We start from the raw sequence: 18,722 nt of genomic DNA, 5'->3' as shown, positions 1-18,722 counted from the left end.
AAGTTTAACTGAACACATTTAAAGAGTGAGTAAGTTATAACAGTACAACTTTTTTCGTGTAACACAAATTGTAAAGTCCTGAAAAGGGGCAGGTAAAAATCATACAAGAATCAATGTTATTTTAATCAAAACAAACTTGGTATTTATGTATAATAACTTGATTATCGAATTTTGTCGACTTTTAACTGCAATTTAAATGTCTGAAAACACATACATAAATGATTTTTTATTTTTATTTTAAAGGGAATCCTCATTCAAAAGTCCCAGACTTCACATATTACCAAAAGCATCTTTTTTTTTTTTTAGTTCAAACTAATAGATAATCTGTATTTACTTAATTCACACAGGCACTGATTAATAAAGTCATCTAAGTCTAATATGACTCCTATGGAAACAAAGAAAAAGGTGTATATGGTGCCTAACAAAAGCATTTAGTCATCTTGGAAGTTTTCTCCTTTTATTGCTTGTCAACATTGAATAACATTCATCCATCCATTTTCTATACACCGCTTAGTCCTCATTAGGGTCTTGGGGGGCTGGAGTCTAGCCCAGCTGACTGAGGGTGAAGACGGGTCGCCAGTCTATTGTAGGGCTACACAGAGACAAACAATCACACTTCACTGAATAACAGTCAAATAAATTTGCAAAAAAGGCTCTTTCAAAAGTGAAAGTAGGATTTTACTAAGTTATATCAAATAATTATGTTATTATGTGATAATAACATGATACTCAGTCAACTCATGCTATTATTGAAATGGAGATCACTGGAGCGCAGTAAATTTGTCTCAAGTAATTGTAGTGTGAGACACCTGAATGGAAGGAATATGGCACACATGGTTCTCAAAAACTGAGTGAACGTGCAAGAAAGAGATGAGTGAGTGAGGTTTGTCTGCAAAACAACGGCCCACAGCATACAGCCAAAGCTTCACAGAAATGGTTTAAAGCTAAAAAGGTGACTGTGCTGGAGTGGCAGACTCACAAAGCAGACCTTAATCCAGTTGAGAAATTGTGCCTGAACTTGAAAATGGTTGTTCACTTATGACTCCATTGCAAAGAAGAATGAGTAAAACTGCAGTGTCCTGATATTCAAGCTGATTGAGACCTGTCCATACACACTGTAATTGCAGTCCAACGTGTAGTTACATGCTGTTACTTTAACACAGTTGTAACTAATCTTATCATTATCTGCTGCATTACAATGTAAAAATTGCTTAAACAGTTATAAATGCAGTTAAATTCACCTCTGCTTTTCCTGCTGTAGCCTGTCACATTTTCTATAAAAAAAGTTCCTTGATTATAAGGCTGCTACCATGCACAGTACCATGAGGTTATAATACTTAACATGTTATTTCAGTGCCTTTGTGACTACTGCAGTATGCCAAGCATATATTGTACAAAAGTGATGTCAAATTAATGTTTTATGTTGATTGTGACTTGTAAAGAGTTGCATTTGAAAAAAGTGTGATGATTATTTCTACTTACATTATGCATAGACTTCCCAATAATGGTTTACAGAACACTGATACATTGTCATCCATCCAATACATAAGGCACCTTATATTTCGGTATTAAAATACAAAATCATAACCTCTTACAAAAATCTGCATAACTTTACATTTGATGCTGCATTTATGTATCCAGAACAAGGTTTAGTTTTTGTTCTGTTCATGAAAAGCTTTTCTTTTGTAGGATGCCAATTAATATTATAATCAGTTCTTACTTTGGTAAAAGTTCCAAGTTTAGGTAAATAGAAACAAGATTCACAAACACAAATATTGAATACAAAACACACCAACAATTAATATGATTTATTTGCTTAAATACTCTGGTCTAATATACGTAACAGGAGCTGACTGTACACGACTTACTATAAATGATTAATATTGCATTGTCCAATCACATCAGTATTTTGCAAGATATTTCACATAGAAATTAATGAGTACATTATAATAATAACTTAGATGACGTCACTGATTGTTTACCACTAACAGCTGCTGTTTTGGTCTCCCCAGAGGTTTTGTCGACAGCTTGGGCTTTTTATCATGAGTCTTCAGATGCTTTTGATAATTCTGAGAGTAAAAAAAACATTTCCCACATTTCTCACACGAATATGGTTTCTCTCCAGTGTGAACTCGCAGGTGAACTTTGAGAGCATAAGCTCTAGAGTAACTTTTACCACAGATTGAGCACAGATGAGGACGCTCTCCTGTGTGGGTCTTGAGGTGTTCCTTCAGGTTGACCGACTGCAAAAATGCCCTCCCACACTGATCACAGTGGAAATTCTTTTCTCCGCTGTGGGTTAACTCGTGTTTTTTGAGCAAAACTGCTGTGACACAACTCTTTCCACACTCTGAGCAGATGTAAGGAGTTTCTCCTGAGTGGACGTGTTGATGGATTTTAAGATAGGATTCATTTTTGAATGTCTTGTCACAGTCAGGACATGCGTAAGGCTTCTTGTGACTCCCCCGGTGTTCCTCTAGCAGATGCTTCTCAGGGAAGTCCATTCCACACTCTCCACACAAATGAACTGTTACAGGAGATTCTTTAACTGGGCTTTTCTCTTTCACTAATGTCCAGTTTGTTAGCTCTCCTGTTAGAAAAAAAGAGATTCATTGTCAGACAATTCTCTATTGTTACACGGGCCAAATTTTTTTTTTTTTTTAAATTAAAATCAAGTCATACTAATCAAACTGCTGCAATCATACATTTGCAAGGGGAAAGTAAAACCATGGTAATTTTTTGAAGAAGCTGTCAGCTTATTTACTGCTGGAGCTAAGCTGACCTTTTTGTAATCCTGAGAACAAAATGCCAGCCAAGGCATGAACAACAGTGTACACAGAAATTTAAAAAAGCTTGGAGAGGTACTGATCTGACTAACACTAGCTGGCTGGCAAGTTAGCACTTTCTCACTAACTCTGCAAACAGTTCACACATTGCCAATGAACTAAGGTTGGACCCGAATATCCGAATATCCGGTCCCAACGGTGGTATCCGGATATTAATTTTGAGAACCAAATATTCGCCCAAGATCAGATCTTAATTAACTTATCTTTCACTTACTAAGGGAAGATGTCACAAACATCTCACTGAAAGAGGCAAAGGCTCATGAGGACAACAGCAACTCCTACCTCTGTGAGTTTTCATGTGTGTTTTGAGGTTTCCACTCTGAGTGAATCCTCGTCCACATAGGAAGCATTTAAAAGGTCTTTTTCCTGAATGAATCACAAGGTGCCGTTTCAGGGCTTGGTTGCAAGGGAACACTTTTCCACAGGTCAAACAGTTGTAGATCTTCTTTGGTCTTCGAAAACACTGGGATTGTTCTGGTTCCGCAGATGCCTTTTCCTGAGGCTCATGATGGGAGCTGCTGGGTGTGCTGGCAAGTTCTGGACTTCTCAGAGTTTCACCTTGACAAAAAAAAGAGTAGAAGTTAGTGTTAATATGCCAAAGCATTTAATGAGAAAGGATTTGCTTTACTTTATTACTATTTATAGATTTTATTTTCTAGTTAAAATATTGCTACATGAAGATAGACAGAAACAAGCTAATCTAAAAAAGGACATCATGTATGATTTCAGATGTCTTTGATGGCTAACAGATGATGAGACACTAAAGGAATAGTGTACACACAATAGAGAGACCATGAATATTGCTTAGGGCCCAAAAAATTGCCACTTTAGCATGATGGAATAATATGTGTGTCCTAGTGATCCTAAGAACTTTGTTGTCAGGGGCAAAAGCTCCTGGTAGAGTCTCAAGGCATATTGATCCTAGAGAAGGGTCAAGACCAGAGCACCTTACACTTAAGTCGATCTTGGACTTGTGATCCTACCATCAGACAAACGGGACTATAGAGGAATCCTACCGTAAACTAAAAGAATTTCTAATGTATCCCGGGCAAGGTAGGAATGGGCCATTTTCAAAGCCACTGTTGGAAGCTGTGGTAAGGAGATTTTGGGACCCATCATGTCAGAAACCTAAGAACCCCCTGGTGAACAGCAGTGGTGAAATACGGCCTTCAAGCTGGAGGAGGACGCCTTTTCAGCTTGGCTGGCCCAAGGGTCTTCTGAAAGAGCAGAGAGGTACCAGGAGAAAAGATGGACAGCAGTAGAGGCAACTATGAAGCAAGAACTTTTAATTGTTGGGGCTATTGAAAAAGACTGGTTACATGAAGCTATTGTACAATGTTTGACGACTCCGGAAAATAAAGCATGGTTGGCCCAGGCAACATTAACATTGTCAGGTTGTGGAAAGACTCTTTTGAGAGGCTCCTAAACCTGAACAACAAATACTCTGGGAAGAAACAGAGTGTGAACATACCCATACCATTGGCAGAGGTCACAGAGGTAGCCAAGAAGCTCCTCAATGGCAAGGCACCAGATGTCAAAGAGATTCAACTAGAGATGCTGAAGGGTCTGGACATTGTCAAGCTGTGCTGGCTCAAACTGTTGGTGTATCACAGTGATCATCAACTGGTGGCCTGCGGGCCGAATCCGGCCCGCCGAACCGTCCAATCCGGCCCGCGACTGGATTCCAAAATTGTGAGGATCAAAGAGAAAATATCATGTGGTCCACACTATTAAAGCAACTGAAAACAACAATAACTGAGACTCTTAACTATCAGTAATCCCCACCATTTATGACTCTATTTAGGCTACATTCTGAAATGAGGACAGACTCGCTGCACTGTTTAACATTTATTGTTTCACACAGTTCTTTTTTTTAACATAACTTTTCCTCATGCCCTTACTTAACATTTGGTTTTTATTTCAAAGTCTCAACAACAAGCTTCAAACTAGTAGACTTCTCAGGACAAAAAAGGAGGAAAAACCAACTGGCATAACTTAAAATAGCATGGTAAATAAATACTAAACTGGTACCAGAACAAAACAGGTCACAAATAATGTTCGCACATCAAATAAAACGTTAAGTGGGCTATAGCGATTTCAAATCACAAGGCTGAAATGGGCTCCTCACACTGCTTAATGGCTGAAGTTACATTTCCCCTCTGACACCAACTTTTCCACATCAGGCTTGGCTGCTGTCAGACTTATGCAAACAGTCCTCCAAAGACTGGTTTGACAGTCGGTTCCTCTCGTGTGTTTTTATCGAGTTCATCTTGGAGAACGCAGCCTCGCAGGTGTAGGTTGAACCCAACATGGTGAGCACATACATAGCCAGCGTCTTCAATGTGCCATAGTCCTCGGGACAAGACATCCAGAATGCGCTCAGGCTTTCAGCACCATGGAGAGCAGCCTGGATTTCAGCCAGCTCGCTCTGAATGGACGCCTCGTACAACGGCATCATTTTCACAGCGTCTGTGGAGAATTCTCCGCTTGGGCTGATGGTGAATGGGTCACACACAAATCCAATGACATCCCTGGGAATGAAAAAGTCATGGAATCTAGCAGAGAAGTTGTCTTTTAATTGTGTGATGAATGTCTTCATCTTGTCTATTTTGTTGCTTTCTCCCACTGTCTTCAGTGTGTTGAAGTGCAGCAGCCTCTCTGACAACAAATCTGCATGGAACAGATCAAGTTTGTTCCCAAAGGCATCAAGTTTTTCCACCAAATCCACCACTGATTTTTATTTTCCTTGCAGCTGGAGATTAAGTGTATTCAAATGGGAGAAAATGTCTGTTAAAAACGCAACGTTGCACATGTATTCTCTGTCTTGCATGATGCGGAGATGGTCAGCTGCCGTTTTTGATTTACTTTGTTTCAAAAAATCCACTACTTGGGCACGTAGTTCAATGAAGCGCTCCAGTGCTTTGCCCTTACTGAGCCAGCGCACGTCATTGTGGAGTAACAGGTCATCATGAGAAGCCTGGAATTCCAGCACAAATTTACGGAACAGGCGGTGCTGCGTGCTTGAATGTTTGTGTTCTCTGGAGTTGGAAAAAGCTCATCACTATGTTCCCCAGTAAACCTTGCGTGGGGTACTGCAAAAGCGTCAGGTATCAGAACCATTACTGCGAGCCATCTGGTCCTTGTATAACCAAAATGAGAGCTGTGTCCACATTTTTGGCACAAAGTCTAGGTTCCCCCTTGTTTCCGACATGTTTGTCATATTTCTGGACGGGATCTCAAGGCACAGTGAGGTTGAGGAGGACGTCCACACCTTTTTGACTTCACTACATTCCTCACCTACTGTCATGGGCTACTAAGATCATAGGTACAAGTTTCCTCCGCAGGGAGGCTGGACTAAGCCTTAGAGATATAGGGAGGACTTCAGACATGCAGAGGTAATGGAGTATAGTCACTGCTCCTTTGCATTAAAAGAAGCCAGCTAAAGACCCTTGGGCAGATCCAGAACTTGCTGCATGAATTAAGTGTTTCATCTAATCTGGGGACGCCTTGAGATCCCAAAGGAGAAACAATAACATGTTGTTGGAGAGAAGTATGTCTGCCATGCTCTACGAAAACTGTTGTCACTGTGATAGGACTCTAGACAAATGGAAGTAAATGGATGGGTGGTTGGATAGATGCAGCCTAAAGACTACTGATAAAAAATAAGCTTTAGCTTTATCTGTTGCCGCAACTGTATTGTGAATTGCCCCTTGTAAATAAAGAATAAAAAAAGTAAAATGACACTTACTATTTGAGTCTAACTCATCTGTAGGTGCTGTGTTGGGATCCTGTTCCTGTGTTTCAGGTCTGTGTTCTTCATGATAATTTACCTCGGCACCTCTCTTTCTTGGCTGTTTCAAACGGTCACGGTAAGTGACAGTCGCAAGTCGATTTGTGCTTTTGTCCTCTGTCTGGACTTCAATCTTTTCTGTCACTGGTGGTTCCTCTTTCCGCTCTGTGTCTACAACATCATGCACAGTTTCATCGTTGCTCACGGACTGAAGAGCATCCGGGCATATTTTGGGTTTAATAGCACCAGTAATGGTACCAGTTCCAGTTCTGTAGGAATAACAAAAAAAGAAACAATTAAAAAAGAAACTAACTTAATTTATAAATAGAACTTTTGGTTGAGATCTTACCGAACACATAAAGGGGGGATGTAGTCTTCATCACCACTGTCATCATTGTAACCATCCTCCTCTGTTGTTTCCCCGTCGTCTGAAGTTGAAATATCTTCTAAGTCCTCAACTGGAGCCCATGTCTTGTCCTCTGTCCAGTCAATACTATGCAAAAAGCCAAAAATATTAGATAACGACATTCAGCAATCAAAGCTCACATTATATTTGTATGCATATAACTTACACAGAGTTTTGGATGTGATTAAAGTCATCTTCACCGATGTCATCGCGCATGTCTGGTGACGACGGACTAAAGACATTAAAAAAAAAAAAAAGGTATAGCAATGTACGTTTTTGAGACAAAAATATTCCAGTGTTGTTTGGAAAAAGTAAACATGTAACCTATTCATATCCATCTTCACTGAGTGTAAACATCTATGACTAGGTCAATTTAAATGAACGTACCTTGTATCTAAAACTTCAACCGCAACTTCGTTCACATCACTGAAACCCGTTCCCTCATCATCTCTGCAGAAAAGCAATTTATAGAAGTCAAACTAAAATCCAGAGAAACTATTACTGGTTACAAACGTATCACACACTGAAGGTAGTACACAAGAAGTAAATCATCAGCTTTATACACGGCATATGTTACCAACATGCCTCAGATTTTCAGTCGTGTTTATCTTTATAAAGGAAATCACTGATCATGCAAAGAGTCAGACAAAATTTTGAATTACATGCCATGTCTGTTGAGCCACAGTCAATTTAGCATCCAGCAATGAACACAAACATTTTCTTACCCACTGTGTTTGGTTGGTGTCAGTATTGTAGCCAAGAAATCTGCCTGATATCTGCAAGACATAAACATGCAGTAACTAATTCATCAGTCTGTTCTGAAATTGATTAAACTGATGTCATATTTTCCCAACATAAGTCAACCACATGTGCACAGAATTCAAAATAACAACCAACACCAGCAAAGAATTACATAAGAAGGAGAAAACGTCTTCACACAACAAGGAGTTGCTTTAGCTGCCCTGCACTTGTAAAATATCCAGTGTGTTGCGTTTGTTTAATACACAGAACCATCTTTTTCATTTTGTTTAGTAGTTTACAGTTTTTCTCGGTCGCTTTGGTACATTTCTCAAATCATCCTCGACATTTGCAAAACAGTAAGTGCATTTCTCAAAACTAGTCATACAATTAGCAAAACACCATCAATTACCTGCAAAAGCCAGTCCCTTGCTCAAAATCCTCAGCTGACCTCTCAAAAGTAAATATCTGTGTCAATGAACATGTCAGTGGCATCAGAATGACCAGTCCTGGTGTCATTGTGTGGATCAGACAGTCAGATTGCTTAGTCATGTTGTCATTACAACAGTGTTCTCTGGAGGGATGTTCTGATGGAAACTATGGCTAAAGTTTTGATGACAGCTATTGTAAATTGTAAGTTACACCTTAGTGTAAGTGGGAGATTGATTGCAAGAGACTGGACAAGATTCACATTTACGCTTTTATTGTTGCAATTTGTTGACAGACCACATCATTGTGATACAGAAAGGAAAACAGCGCTGCATAGCACCAAGAAAAGACCAAAAAAAAAAAAAAACAAAAGTAGAAATGTAAACACAGGACAATCTCCTTAGGGAAAACTGTACATGCAGTGCTGTAGGAATTCCATTACAGTCTTCCTACACCTCCTGATGTTCCTGTCTGTTGGGACACAAATTCTCATCCACATCATGAATATCTTGTCTTGCATCTTTGAGTGATTTCAGAAAACTCTAACCCTTCACACATTTCCCTTCGTTAGAGAAAGACAAGATTCACCTGGGAGCAATTTACCAATTAAGGACAGATTTAGAAAAAAAGTCTACATCCTTGACATATTATGACAACTTGTTCAACCATTTTGCATGTAAAGACTTTTGCGATGAACTAATGCCTAAATGTTGTGGAGGGTGAGACTATTCAACAGAGACCCGTTATAATACATTTTGATGAACATGACATCATTAATTGAAAATGTAGGAAACAGCAGAGAATTGTACAGAATCACTTGCATGGATGAACCAAAACATTTGCAACTTGTTCAAAGAAATGAGAAACTGCTTTTTTGATGTGCACAAGTAACACAATGATGTGAAGATTGAACAAGTACTTTTGAAAATTTCAGTTGTGATCTGAGAAACGTACCAAAGCGACTGAGAAAAACTGTAACAGAAACCTGGATTTCTTTTGAAGTTGCACTACCGACATGAACAATAAGCCCTCTTTTTAATGTACTTTTGTCATGTTGGAGTTTCCAGTTTTGCACTTTAAAATCCAGCCCTTTGTTTAGATTCGTGCAGTGTTGCGTCATACAATGACATACAGTTGGGAGCTTAAATGAAATAGCCATTTCTCGGGGAATCAGTCAATGGATTCATCGTTAACAGCAACCCTTGAACAAGGCCACAGCTGTGAAAGCTCCACGTTACTGCTGTGAAATGTAAACAGTGAGACACACTATTATTATCACCCAGCACACTCTATTTGGAAACAACCAACGGCTTACTGCAGTGCTTAGGTGTGTACTAACATAAACTATAATGACTGTGGCACCATTAGTTAATAAATCATTTATTAAATAAAAACCGCTTCGCCTTAACTGTAAGCTAACTCCAGTGTAGCCTTAGCATTGGGAACAAGCTAACGTTAGCCCACCAGCTACACCACAGTAACATAGCATAGTGACTACGCAGTAATACCAGAACCCTGGACGTTTTAGCTATCTAGGTACATGTTTCGCAAATCAAATCACCTAGACACCAAGCAGAAATCATCACCTGTCCAGCAGGAATGAGGCGAAGTCCGCATCGGTTTTGAATCCTTTCAGGTCCCGTAGCTTCCTCCACCTCGGAAAAGCCCCTCCGATGTTTATCCTGCTTCTGGCTCGGTCAAACTCCTTCTTTTTACCTCGTTTTTCACAGATGCTCTTACGTTTGCTTCTCTTTGCCGTGTAGGCTGCTGTCAGCAGAGGAGGAACAGGCGGTTTGTTCATTGTGGTGGTTTCTTGTCATCGTGTTTACAAACTTTCCCTGAAGCTGCGCGCTGAAGATTTTGAGCCTGACTGAGCGAGAACATGCAGGAGACGGTATGGGAAGTCAGAGGGGACAAAATGATCATTTTCAAAAGCGTTTGTTAAAAAAACAACAAACAGATGCAACCTTCAAATAGCAATGATCCCATCTCTGTGGTTTTCTTTGCCACTAAATTTGAAGTGTTGAGTAATTTCATTTATAACATATTTATAAGCTCTTCATATAATTTCACATCTAATATCACATATGGTGGATTTTTGGTTCTTCTAACAAACCTCTGGCCAACATTTAAAGCAATTAACATGGCTTATTTTGCAGCCGATGTAGCATTTCAGATAGTTTTGTTCCATATGAAACAAAGAAAACAATCATTTTCCTTGGAACAAAATACAGACGTGTCCTTTAGTGCCAAATGTCAAGTTTAGAAATTAATTTTTTGGTAATTGACAAATTAAATGTTGACGCCTCCTTTAAATATCAGAACTTTTAAATAAATATCACTACTCACATTGTGTCTCTTTCCTTATTATTTTTAGATTCATAGTGAACATCTGTATAAAGCCCATAAACCCATACAGGCCAGGTCTGTTTTTGTAAATTATTTTGGTGAATGGATAAAACCAGCTGGATATAAAACAATACATCCATTCAGAATTCAGAATGCTGGTCAAAGGTATAGTTTATGTGAGGCATCGATACAAAACACACAATTATTGTGATTTATTCACTTAAATACTCTAGCCTAAAATGCATAACAGTGGAGCTGACTGTACACAACATATCACGTGATTAACATCCTATTGCTTGTCCCATCTCTTGAGTCATTTAAGAGTTATTTTATCTCACATCATAATCAATGTGTAAACCAAAATAAATTTACTTTACATCTTTTCAGACTGCCTTAAAACTTCTAGATGACATTACTGATTATTAACTAACTAACTGCTGCTGTTTTGGTCTCCCTGTAGATTTTGGTGGAGGCGTGAGCTTCTTGTCATGAGTCTTCAAATGCACTTGATAATTTTGAGAGTAAAAAAAACATTTCCCACATTTCTCACAAGAGTACGGTTTCTCTCCAGTGTGAACTCGCAGATGAACTTTCAGCGTGTGTGCTCTGGAGTAACTTTTACCACAGATTGAGCACAGATGAGGACGCTCTCCTGTGTGCGTCTTGAGGTGCATTTTCAGGTGAGAGGATTGTGAAAACGCTCTCCAGCACCGACCACAGTGAAAATTCTTTTCTCCGCTGTGGGTTAGTTCGTGTTTTTTGAGCAAAACTGCTGTGACACAACTCTTTCCACACTCTGAGCAGATGTAAGGAGTTTCTCCTGAGTGGACACGTTGATGAATTTTAAAATAAGATTCGTTTTTGAATGTCTTGTCACAGTCAGGACATGCATAAGGCTTCTTGTGACTCCCCCGGTGTTCCTCTAGCAGATGCTTCTCAGGGAAGTCCATTCCACACTCTCCACACAAATGAACTGTTACAGGAGATTCTTTAACCGGGCTTTTCTCTGTCACTAATGTCCAGTTTGTTAGCTCTCCTGTGGAGAAAAATGAAGATATTTATGGATAGACAGTTGTCTGTTGTTGGGGCTCTATAGCACAAGCAATTACAACAAACATTTAAAAACATAATCTGTTTAAAAATCAAGTCATTCCAATCAAATCACTGCAAATATGGATTTGCAAGAGGAAAGTAAAACCATGATAATTTATCAACAAAGCTGTCATGACTTACTAGCTGCTGGAATTTAACCTGCATCACAAAAGACATGATTGCTGACAATTCTATGTGCAAATAACGAATGTTCATGATTAAGTGTTATTCGATTAATTGCCGTTATTAATTTAAATAACTTCAAATATATTATACGCTAAGCTACGAGACGAGGGACACGACACCAAATGTACTACAGGCATGTTGTAATACCCAGTTTGCACCACCAGATGGAACCTGTTATTGTTTGATGAGATGGAGTTACAGGTGTGTTCTCTGACTGCTCAAAAGTGTAAAATGAGCGCACCTCCCTCCTGTCTACCTGTTAACTGTGGCTGTCCTGCTGATGAACTTTGCAGTGTCAAGTTGTAAAAAGGTGTCTGCTGGCTGACCAATCTAGCTACCTGAGGCTCATGCTAACACTAAACTTGGATTTTCAACCACTAACTCAGACCCAGGAACCTAAATGTCTCTCAGCAGATAGCAGCTGTAGCTGCTAATGTAGCACAACTCTGGCTATCTTCCAACAATGTTCAATCTAAAGTGAGGAAGTGTACTGACAATGTTCTGTATGGAGTATAAAGACACTTAAGAGGTGGAAGTAAATACTGAGAATTTCTGGACTGTGAAAGTTGCTCTAACAGTATTTGTGGACTTCAGTTTCAGCTAAACAGCTGTTTCCAGTAGTGAACAAGTCACTCCATTATTTAGAACAGCTCTGAGGATTACTTTGATATCAAACTGCTGTGTTCGACTAATTACAGGCTATTTACTGTGGAAGACAGCAGCCCATTTGCTGTGTAAGCTGGTGTACACTTTCTCTGTTCTTCAAATCTCTACACTGATTTTGTGATGAACAGTAAGTGTTAGTGTTAATGTCAGCATATGGAAAATGCCAGCTGTATTTCATTCATTTTAATGATCAACCGATTTTGATGTGGACAAAAATGAGCTAAAGAAATTTGCATCAGTAGTGCAAACCATGCAACCACTGAGACCTTTATCTCCTTTCAGAAATTCAGTAATGAATAAAATTTTGTACAAAATGAGAACAAAATGCCAAATGAGGAACACACAGCACTGTCCAGAGAAACTGTCCAGCACTTTAGACCATACAAATTCAGTAGTTGACATGATCTAGATAAATAAACGTTTTCAAAAACTGAGGAGCTCTTACCTCTGTGAACTTTCATGTGTGTTTTAAGGTTTCCACTCTGGGTGAATCCTCTCCCACATATGAAGCATTTGAAAGGTCTTTTTCCTGAGTGAATCACAAGGTGTCGTTTCAGGGCTTGGTTGCGAGGAAACACTCTTCCACATGTTGGACATTTGTAGGTCTTGTGCGGCCTGTGAAAACCCTGGGAGTGTTTTGGCTCCTCAGATGGGGAAGTGCTGTGTTGTGTTTCAGGGCTGTGTTCTCCATGGTGTCTTTTGTTCAGGTGCTGCAGACACAACAAGTTTTAAATTCTCAGCATGTGTCTAGGTATACGGTTAACCACTGTAATGGTACTTCCACTAAAATTACTTGTTTTTACAAACACAAAGGCAGTTTTCATCTTTCTTAAACAAAGCAACAAGTGAAATCAGATATTACTGCATTACCGATTACACCATTTATAGACCATTAAGCTAATCTCCAAAAATCTCCAACAAATAAAAATCACAGCAGCAGTCATTGAATGTTACATTTTCATCAATCCCTGGCTCTTGAATATGAAAACGCACTGGGAAATTTAGCTTATTCCAGTTTTTATCAATTTCTAGTAAATAAATTATCAAATTAGCTTTTTTAATGCTTCATGACATAACTGTCATACTGCACACAAGACATTTTTGAGTTTTCTCTCTACTTCTAGCAATGGTTGTGCTGTTTCCATAGAGGCGCAGGACTTAAAAAAATATATTAGCCAGTAAATAAAATCATGACAGTAGCACAAAACGCCTAGAAACTGGAGTTCAGAGTTACGAAGCTGACAGACGCATGAGTCAGACTTGAAAAATGCCATGAGGTTGATTCATCACATCAACTAGTGATGGTTATTTTATTGCAAAGCTGCTGATGAGAACAAGAATGACGTTTAACTTGACATCTCTTACTGCTGTGTCCCTGGGAAAGCACTGAAACCACAGGCCTAGTGACACTCTTCTGCTCTTCAGTTAGATGCATGTTTGTTTTGGTCGAGTACACTGGATACTAAAGCACCAATCAATGTAAAACGTGTTAACATGTGGCAGGGGAATTTCAACACGTACAGGATACAGGCTCTCACCTGGTGGTGGTTCTCAGCCAGATTATCTTCCTGGTTCCCAAGCTGATTGTGAGGCATGTTTTCTGTATAAACAAATCAGAATCAATGAAATATTACAGCCACTACCAAAGTTACACCAAAAACAGTTATTACTGCAGTGATTAGATAGATAGATAGATAGATAGATAGATAGATAGATAGATAGATAGATAGATAGATAGATAGATAGATAGATAGATAGATAGATAGATAGATAGATAGATAGATAGATAGATAGATAGATAGATACTTTATTAATCCCAAGGGAAATTCAAGATGAAATGACTTTTGAAACACTCCATCAAATGAGATTTGCCACTACTGCTAATATAAAACTTTCAGAAATCATCTCAAATAAACATTAAAATACAGCTCAACCCTTAATTACTTTGAACTATGTTGGATTATTTTGACTATATAGCTCTGTGAGTGGTTTCAAACAGTCATGGTAAATAAAGTTGTAAGATTATTGATATAATCATTCACTCACTCTGGACTTCTGTACTTTTTCCTGTCTCTGGTATTTGCTCGTTCAGCTCTGCATCTACAGCGTCATGCACAGTTTCATCATTGCCGATGGACTGAAGAGCACCTATTTTGGTTTTAATAGCACTACCAGTTCTGTAGGAATGAAGAAAGCCATTAGTAAAGAAACTAACTTTCATGTAACAGAACTTTTGGTTGAGAACTTGCCGAACACATGAAGGGGGGATGTAGTCTTCATCATCGCTGTCATCCCTGCAACCATCCTCTTCTGTTGTTTCCTCTTCCTCCGAGGTTGAAATATTCTCTAAGTCCTCAACTGGAGCCCATGTCTTGTCCTCTGCCCACTCAATTCTACGTAGAAGGTCAAATATATTAGACAATGATACTCAACACATCAAAGCTCACATAAAACTTCAGTATATAACTTACTCTGGGTGTTGAATATGATTGACGTCATCTTTACCAGTGTCAACATGCATGTCTGGTGATGACAGACTAAAAACATAAAGTGCAGAAATGTAAATTTCTTAAAATAACATATTCCAGTTTTGTCTGGCAAAAAGCAAACATACAAGCTATTAATATCCATCTGAACTGAGTGTCACTGTCCATGAATATTTATATCAAAAACCACATACCTTGTATCTAAAACTTCAACCGCAACTTCGTTCACATCACTTAAACCTCTACCCTCATCATCTCTGCAGAAAAGGAATTTATGGAGGTCAAACCAAAATCCAGAAAAGTTATTCTTGATTACAAATTGATATAATAATATACTGCATATGTTATCAATATGCTTCTGTGTTTGGTTGTGCTTGAACTGCTAAGGCTGTTCAACCACAAACATTTTCTTACCTCTTAGGTTTGTCTGGTGTCAATGCTGCAGTCAAAGAATTTACCTGATATCTGCAACAAAAAAAAAAAAACAACATGCAGTACATCATTTGTCAATCTGACGTGTCAGCTCGGGGTCATTATCTATCTATATATACACTGCAGGCTTGCACAGACTTGAAGAACCCGTAGCTGAGATAAATGAAATTAAAGCACAGTGATTTTATCTGAATCTATTTTGACATTTCAGAGTGGGAAAGCTACAAATTAGTCTTGTGAAATATCAATATTGTCTGCCAGAGAGACATACACTAAGTCAGTGGAAATGCATATTTTAGTCATTTAAAGTAATCTACAGCAACTTTCTAATAATGTAATAAACACTTGTTTCTGTGCTTAGGTGTTAAATAATAGTGCAGACTGATCAATAAAACATTGATGATGAGGACACTTGGAAGCAAAGACACACTTAAATATAAGGACAAGATGATTAGCCTCCAATTGGCAGTTTCTGATTTGCATTTAAGGGTGAAGTTAGGGTTAATCCTCCAGTTTTGGCACCTCTTTAAAGCTAATTCATAGTTATACGTGAGCTCTACACAGATCCTTTGTTTTTGTGAGCATTTAAATCTTGTGTGCTGTCATGTCTACATCTGTCTGTAATTACAACATCAGAAATCTGACTGCCTGTGAGTTGTCGGTACTGAATTATTTTAGGGCAAAATCACCAAACATTTTGAGGGTTTTTGTTTATTTGGTTTCAGCTTTGACTGGTGGTTTGTTTCAGGCAGTTTTTGTGTCAGAAATGCAGTTCTGTCTCCACATTTACAGTTTTTCTCAGTTGCTTTGGTACAATTCGTACAAATAGCAAAACACCATCAATTACCTGCAAAAGCCAGTCCCTTGCTCAAAATCCTCAGCTGACCTCTCAAAAGTAAATATCTGTGTCAGTGAACATGTCAGTGGCATCAGAATGACTAGTCCTGGTGTCATTGTGTGGATAAAACTGTCAAATTGTTTAGTCATGTTGTCATTATAACAGTGTTCTGTGGAGGGATGTTCTGATGTAAACTATGGCTAAAGTTTTGATGACAGTTATTGTAAGTTGTAAGTTACATCTTAGTGTATGTGGGGGATTGATTGCAAGAGACTGGACAAGATTCACATTTACACTTTTACTGTTGTAGTTTGTTGACAGACCACATCATTGTGATACAGAAAGGAAAACAGCGCTGCATAGCACCAAGAAAAGACAAAAAAAAACAAAAGTAGAAATGTAAACATAGGACAATCTCCTTAGGAAAAACTGTCCATGCAGCTGTAGGAATTCCAGTGCAGTCTTCCTACACCTCCTGATGTTCCTGTCTGTTGGGCCACAAATTCTCATCCACATCATGAATATCTTCTCTTGCATCTTTGAGTGATTTCAGAAAACTCTAACCCTTCACACATTTCTCTTTGTAAGAGAAAGTCAAGATTCACCTGGGAGCAATTTACCAATTCAGGACAGTTTCAGAAAAAATGTCTAATGGAAATGTATAGAAACATCCTTGACATATTCTGACAACTTGTTCAACCATTTTGCATGTAAAGACTGATGCGATAAACTAATGCCTAAATGTTGTGGGGGGTGAGACGATTCAAGAGAGACCCGTTATAATACATTTTGATCAACGTGACATCATTAATTGATAATGTAGGAAATAGCAGAGAATTGTACATAAGATAGTCCTTTATTTCTCCCCACGCCAGGGGAAATTTACATTGTTACAGCAGCTTATGTAGCAATAAACATAGTAATAATAATAAAATAATAATAATATATAATCATTTGCATGGATGAACCAAAGCATTTGCAACTTGTTCAAAGAAATGAGAAACTGCTTTTTTGATGTGCACAAGTGACACAATGATGTGAAGATTGAACAAGTAGATTAGAGAATTTCAGTTGTGATCTGAGAAATGTACCAAAACTACGAAAACCACCAGTCCTAGCATTTGAACAAGCTAACGTTAGCCCCGCTGCACAGCCTATGAGCTACCGGTTGCTACGGTAACCGTCGACATCTTAGCGACGTAATGACACTTTGATAAATCAAACATCACCATCCAGATGTGTCACCTGTCCAGCAGGAATGTCGCTGTCTCGGCATCGGTTTTGAATCCTTTCAGGTCCCGTAGCTTCCTCCACCTCGGAAAAGCCCCTCCGATGTTTATTCTAGTCCGGGTTCGGTCCAGTTCTTTTGTCGTAGCTCGCTTTTCTGAGATGGTGTCCTGCTGTTCAGTTCTCTCCGCCGTGTAGGCTGCTGTCAGCAGAGGAGGAACAGTCGGTTTGTTCATTGTGGTGGTTTCTTGTCATCGTGTTTACAAACTTTCCCTGAAGCTGCGCGCTGAAGATTTTGAGCCTGACTGAGCGAGAACATGCAGGAGACGGTATGGGAAGTCAGAGGGGACAAAACTCTGCCTTTTCTCAAACGCATTACTTTCTGTGAGTTATTTAACCCTCCTGTTGTCTTCATTTACAGGCACCAAAAAATATTGTTTCCTTGTCCCCCAAATTTGGCAAGAAAATTCTTGTAAATATTTTCAAAAAAATGAGTAAAAATCTTGCCAAAAAATCCTAAAAGTATCTAATGTAGCTAAATATATATATATATATATATATATATATATATATATATATATATATATATATATATATATATATATATATATATATATATTTAGTAGCAATAACGCTATTATCATGTTGCACTGACATTATAATCTGCCACCATAATCTGGTCAAACGCCATTTTGTTCAATGATTTGTTTCATGACTGTAAAAACCTGCAAAACTAATGACACGTGCCATTAGCTGAACTTTTAGTGCTGTGTTGCAATATAAACCAGAACAGGGAATGTGGTTGGCATTAGTCCAAACATCAACAAGCTATCATCACGTTATCATGCTGATGTTAGTATTTAGCTCAAATGCAGACGTCATTGCCTCAACTGTGATTAAACACTGGAATACATGACACAGAACATAAAAAATAGCGTATATGTTGACTATACCCACAGAAGCGTTTGTTTGGAACATGCTGAGCGTTCAGATGGAAGTGGAGATATGGAATATGCTGCAGTGGTTCAAGCCAATTACAGCCAAACAATTACTAACAGCAATCTGTGAGGTGACAAAATGTGAGGATTTTATTTTCACAGGCTTTCAAAAAAAAGTTTATGACTGGTTGAGGTTTGGAAGCAAGATGTTGATGTACAAGCTACCATGATATCAACTGTCAAAGGGTTGGTTTGGGAGAAGAAATCTTTACTATGTATGAATGTAAGGATGTGTTGTT

At 38.6% G+C, this 18,722-nt stretch overlaps 2 protein-coding genes across 2 annotated transcripts; both read right to left on the bottom strand.

Moving 5' to 3' along the window:
* Positions 1-1,793: 1,793 nt before the first annotated feature.
* LOC111588121 (zinc finger protein 70-like) lies at positions 1,794-10,214 on the bottom strand. The gene is made up of 8 exons (XM_055010165.1): positions 9,796-10,214; positions 7,768-7,818; positions 7,430-7,492; positions 7,209-7,274; positions 6,986-7,129; positions 6,595-6,905; positions 3,129-3,404; positions 1,794-2,590 (listed from the first exon to the last, which is right to left on the bottom strand). Exons 1-8 carry the CDS (start codon positions 10,008-10,010, stop codon positions 1,968-1,970), a joined length of 1,749 nt encoding a protein of 582 aa, XP_054866140.1. The 5' UTR covers positions 10,011-10,214; the 3' UTR covers positions 1,794-1,967.
* A 541-nt stretch (positions 10,215-10,755) lies between these two features.
* LOC111588120 (zinc finger protein 16-like) lies at positions 10,756-17,828 on the bottom strand. Its single transcript, XM_023298281.3, has 9 exons — positions 17,504-17,828; positions 15,403-15,453; positions 15,183-15,245; positions 14,974-15,039; positions 14,752-14,895; positions 14,549-14,679; positions 14,041-14,102; positions 12,948-13,212; positions 10,756-11,594 (listed from the first exon to the last, which is right to left on the bottom strand). Exons 1-9 carry the CDS (start codon positions 17,719-17,721, stop codon positions 10,981-10,983), a joined length of 1,614 nt encoding a protein of 537 aa, XP_023154049.2. The 5' UTR covers positions 17,722-17,828; the 3' UTR covers positions 10,756-10,980.
* Between the last annotated feature and the right edge of the window lie 894 nt (positions 17,829-18,722).

This window comes from Amphiprion ocellaris, chromosome 4 (genome assembly GCF_022539595.1).
Source record: "Amphiprion ocellaris isolate individual 3 ecotype Okinawa chromosome 4, ASM2253959v1, whole genome shotgun sequence".
Classification (NCBI taxonomy): Eukaryota; Metazoa; Chordata; class Actinopteri; family Pomacentridae; genus Amphiprion; species Amphiprion ocellaris.
Note: the sequence above shows the minus strand (reverse complement) of the source record. Positions and strands in the feature narration are given on the sequence as shown.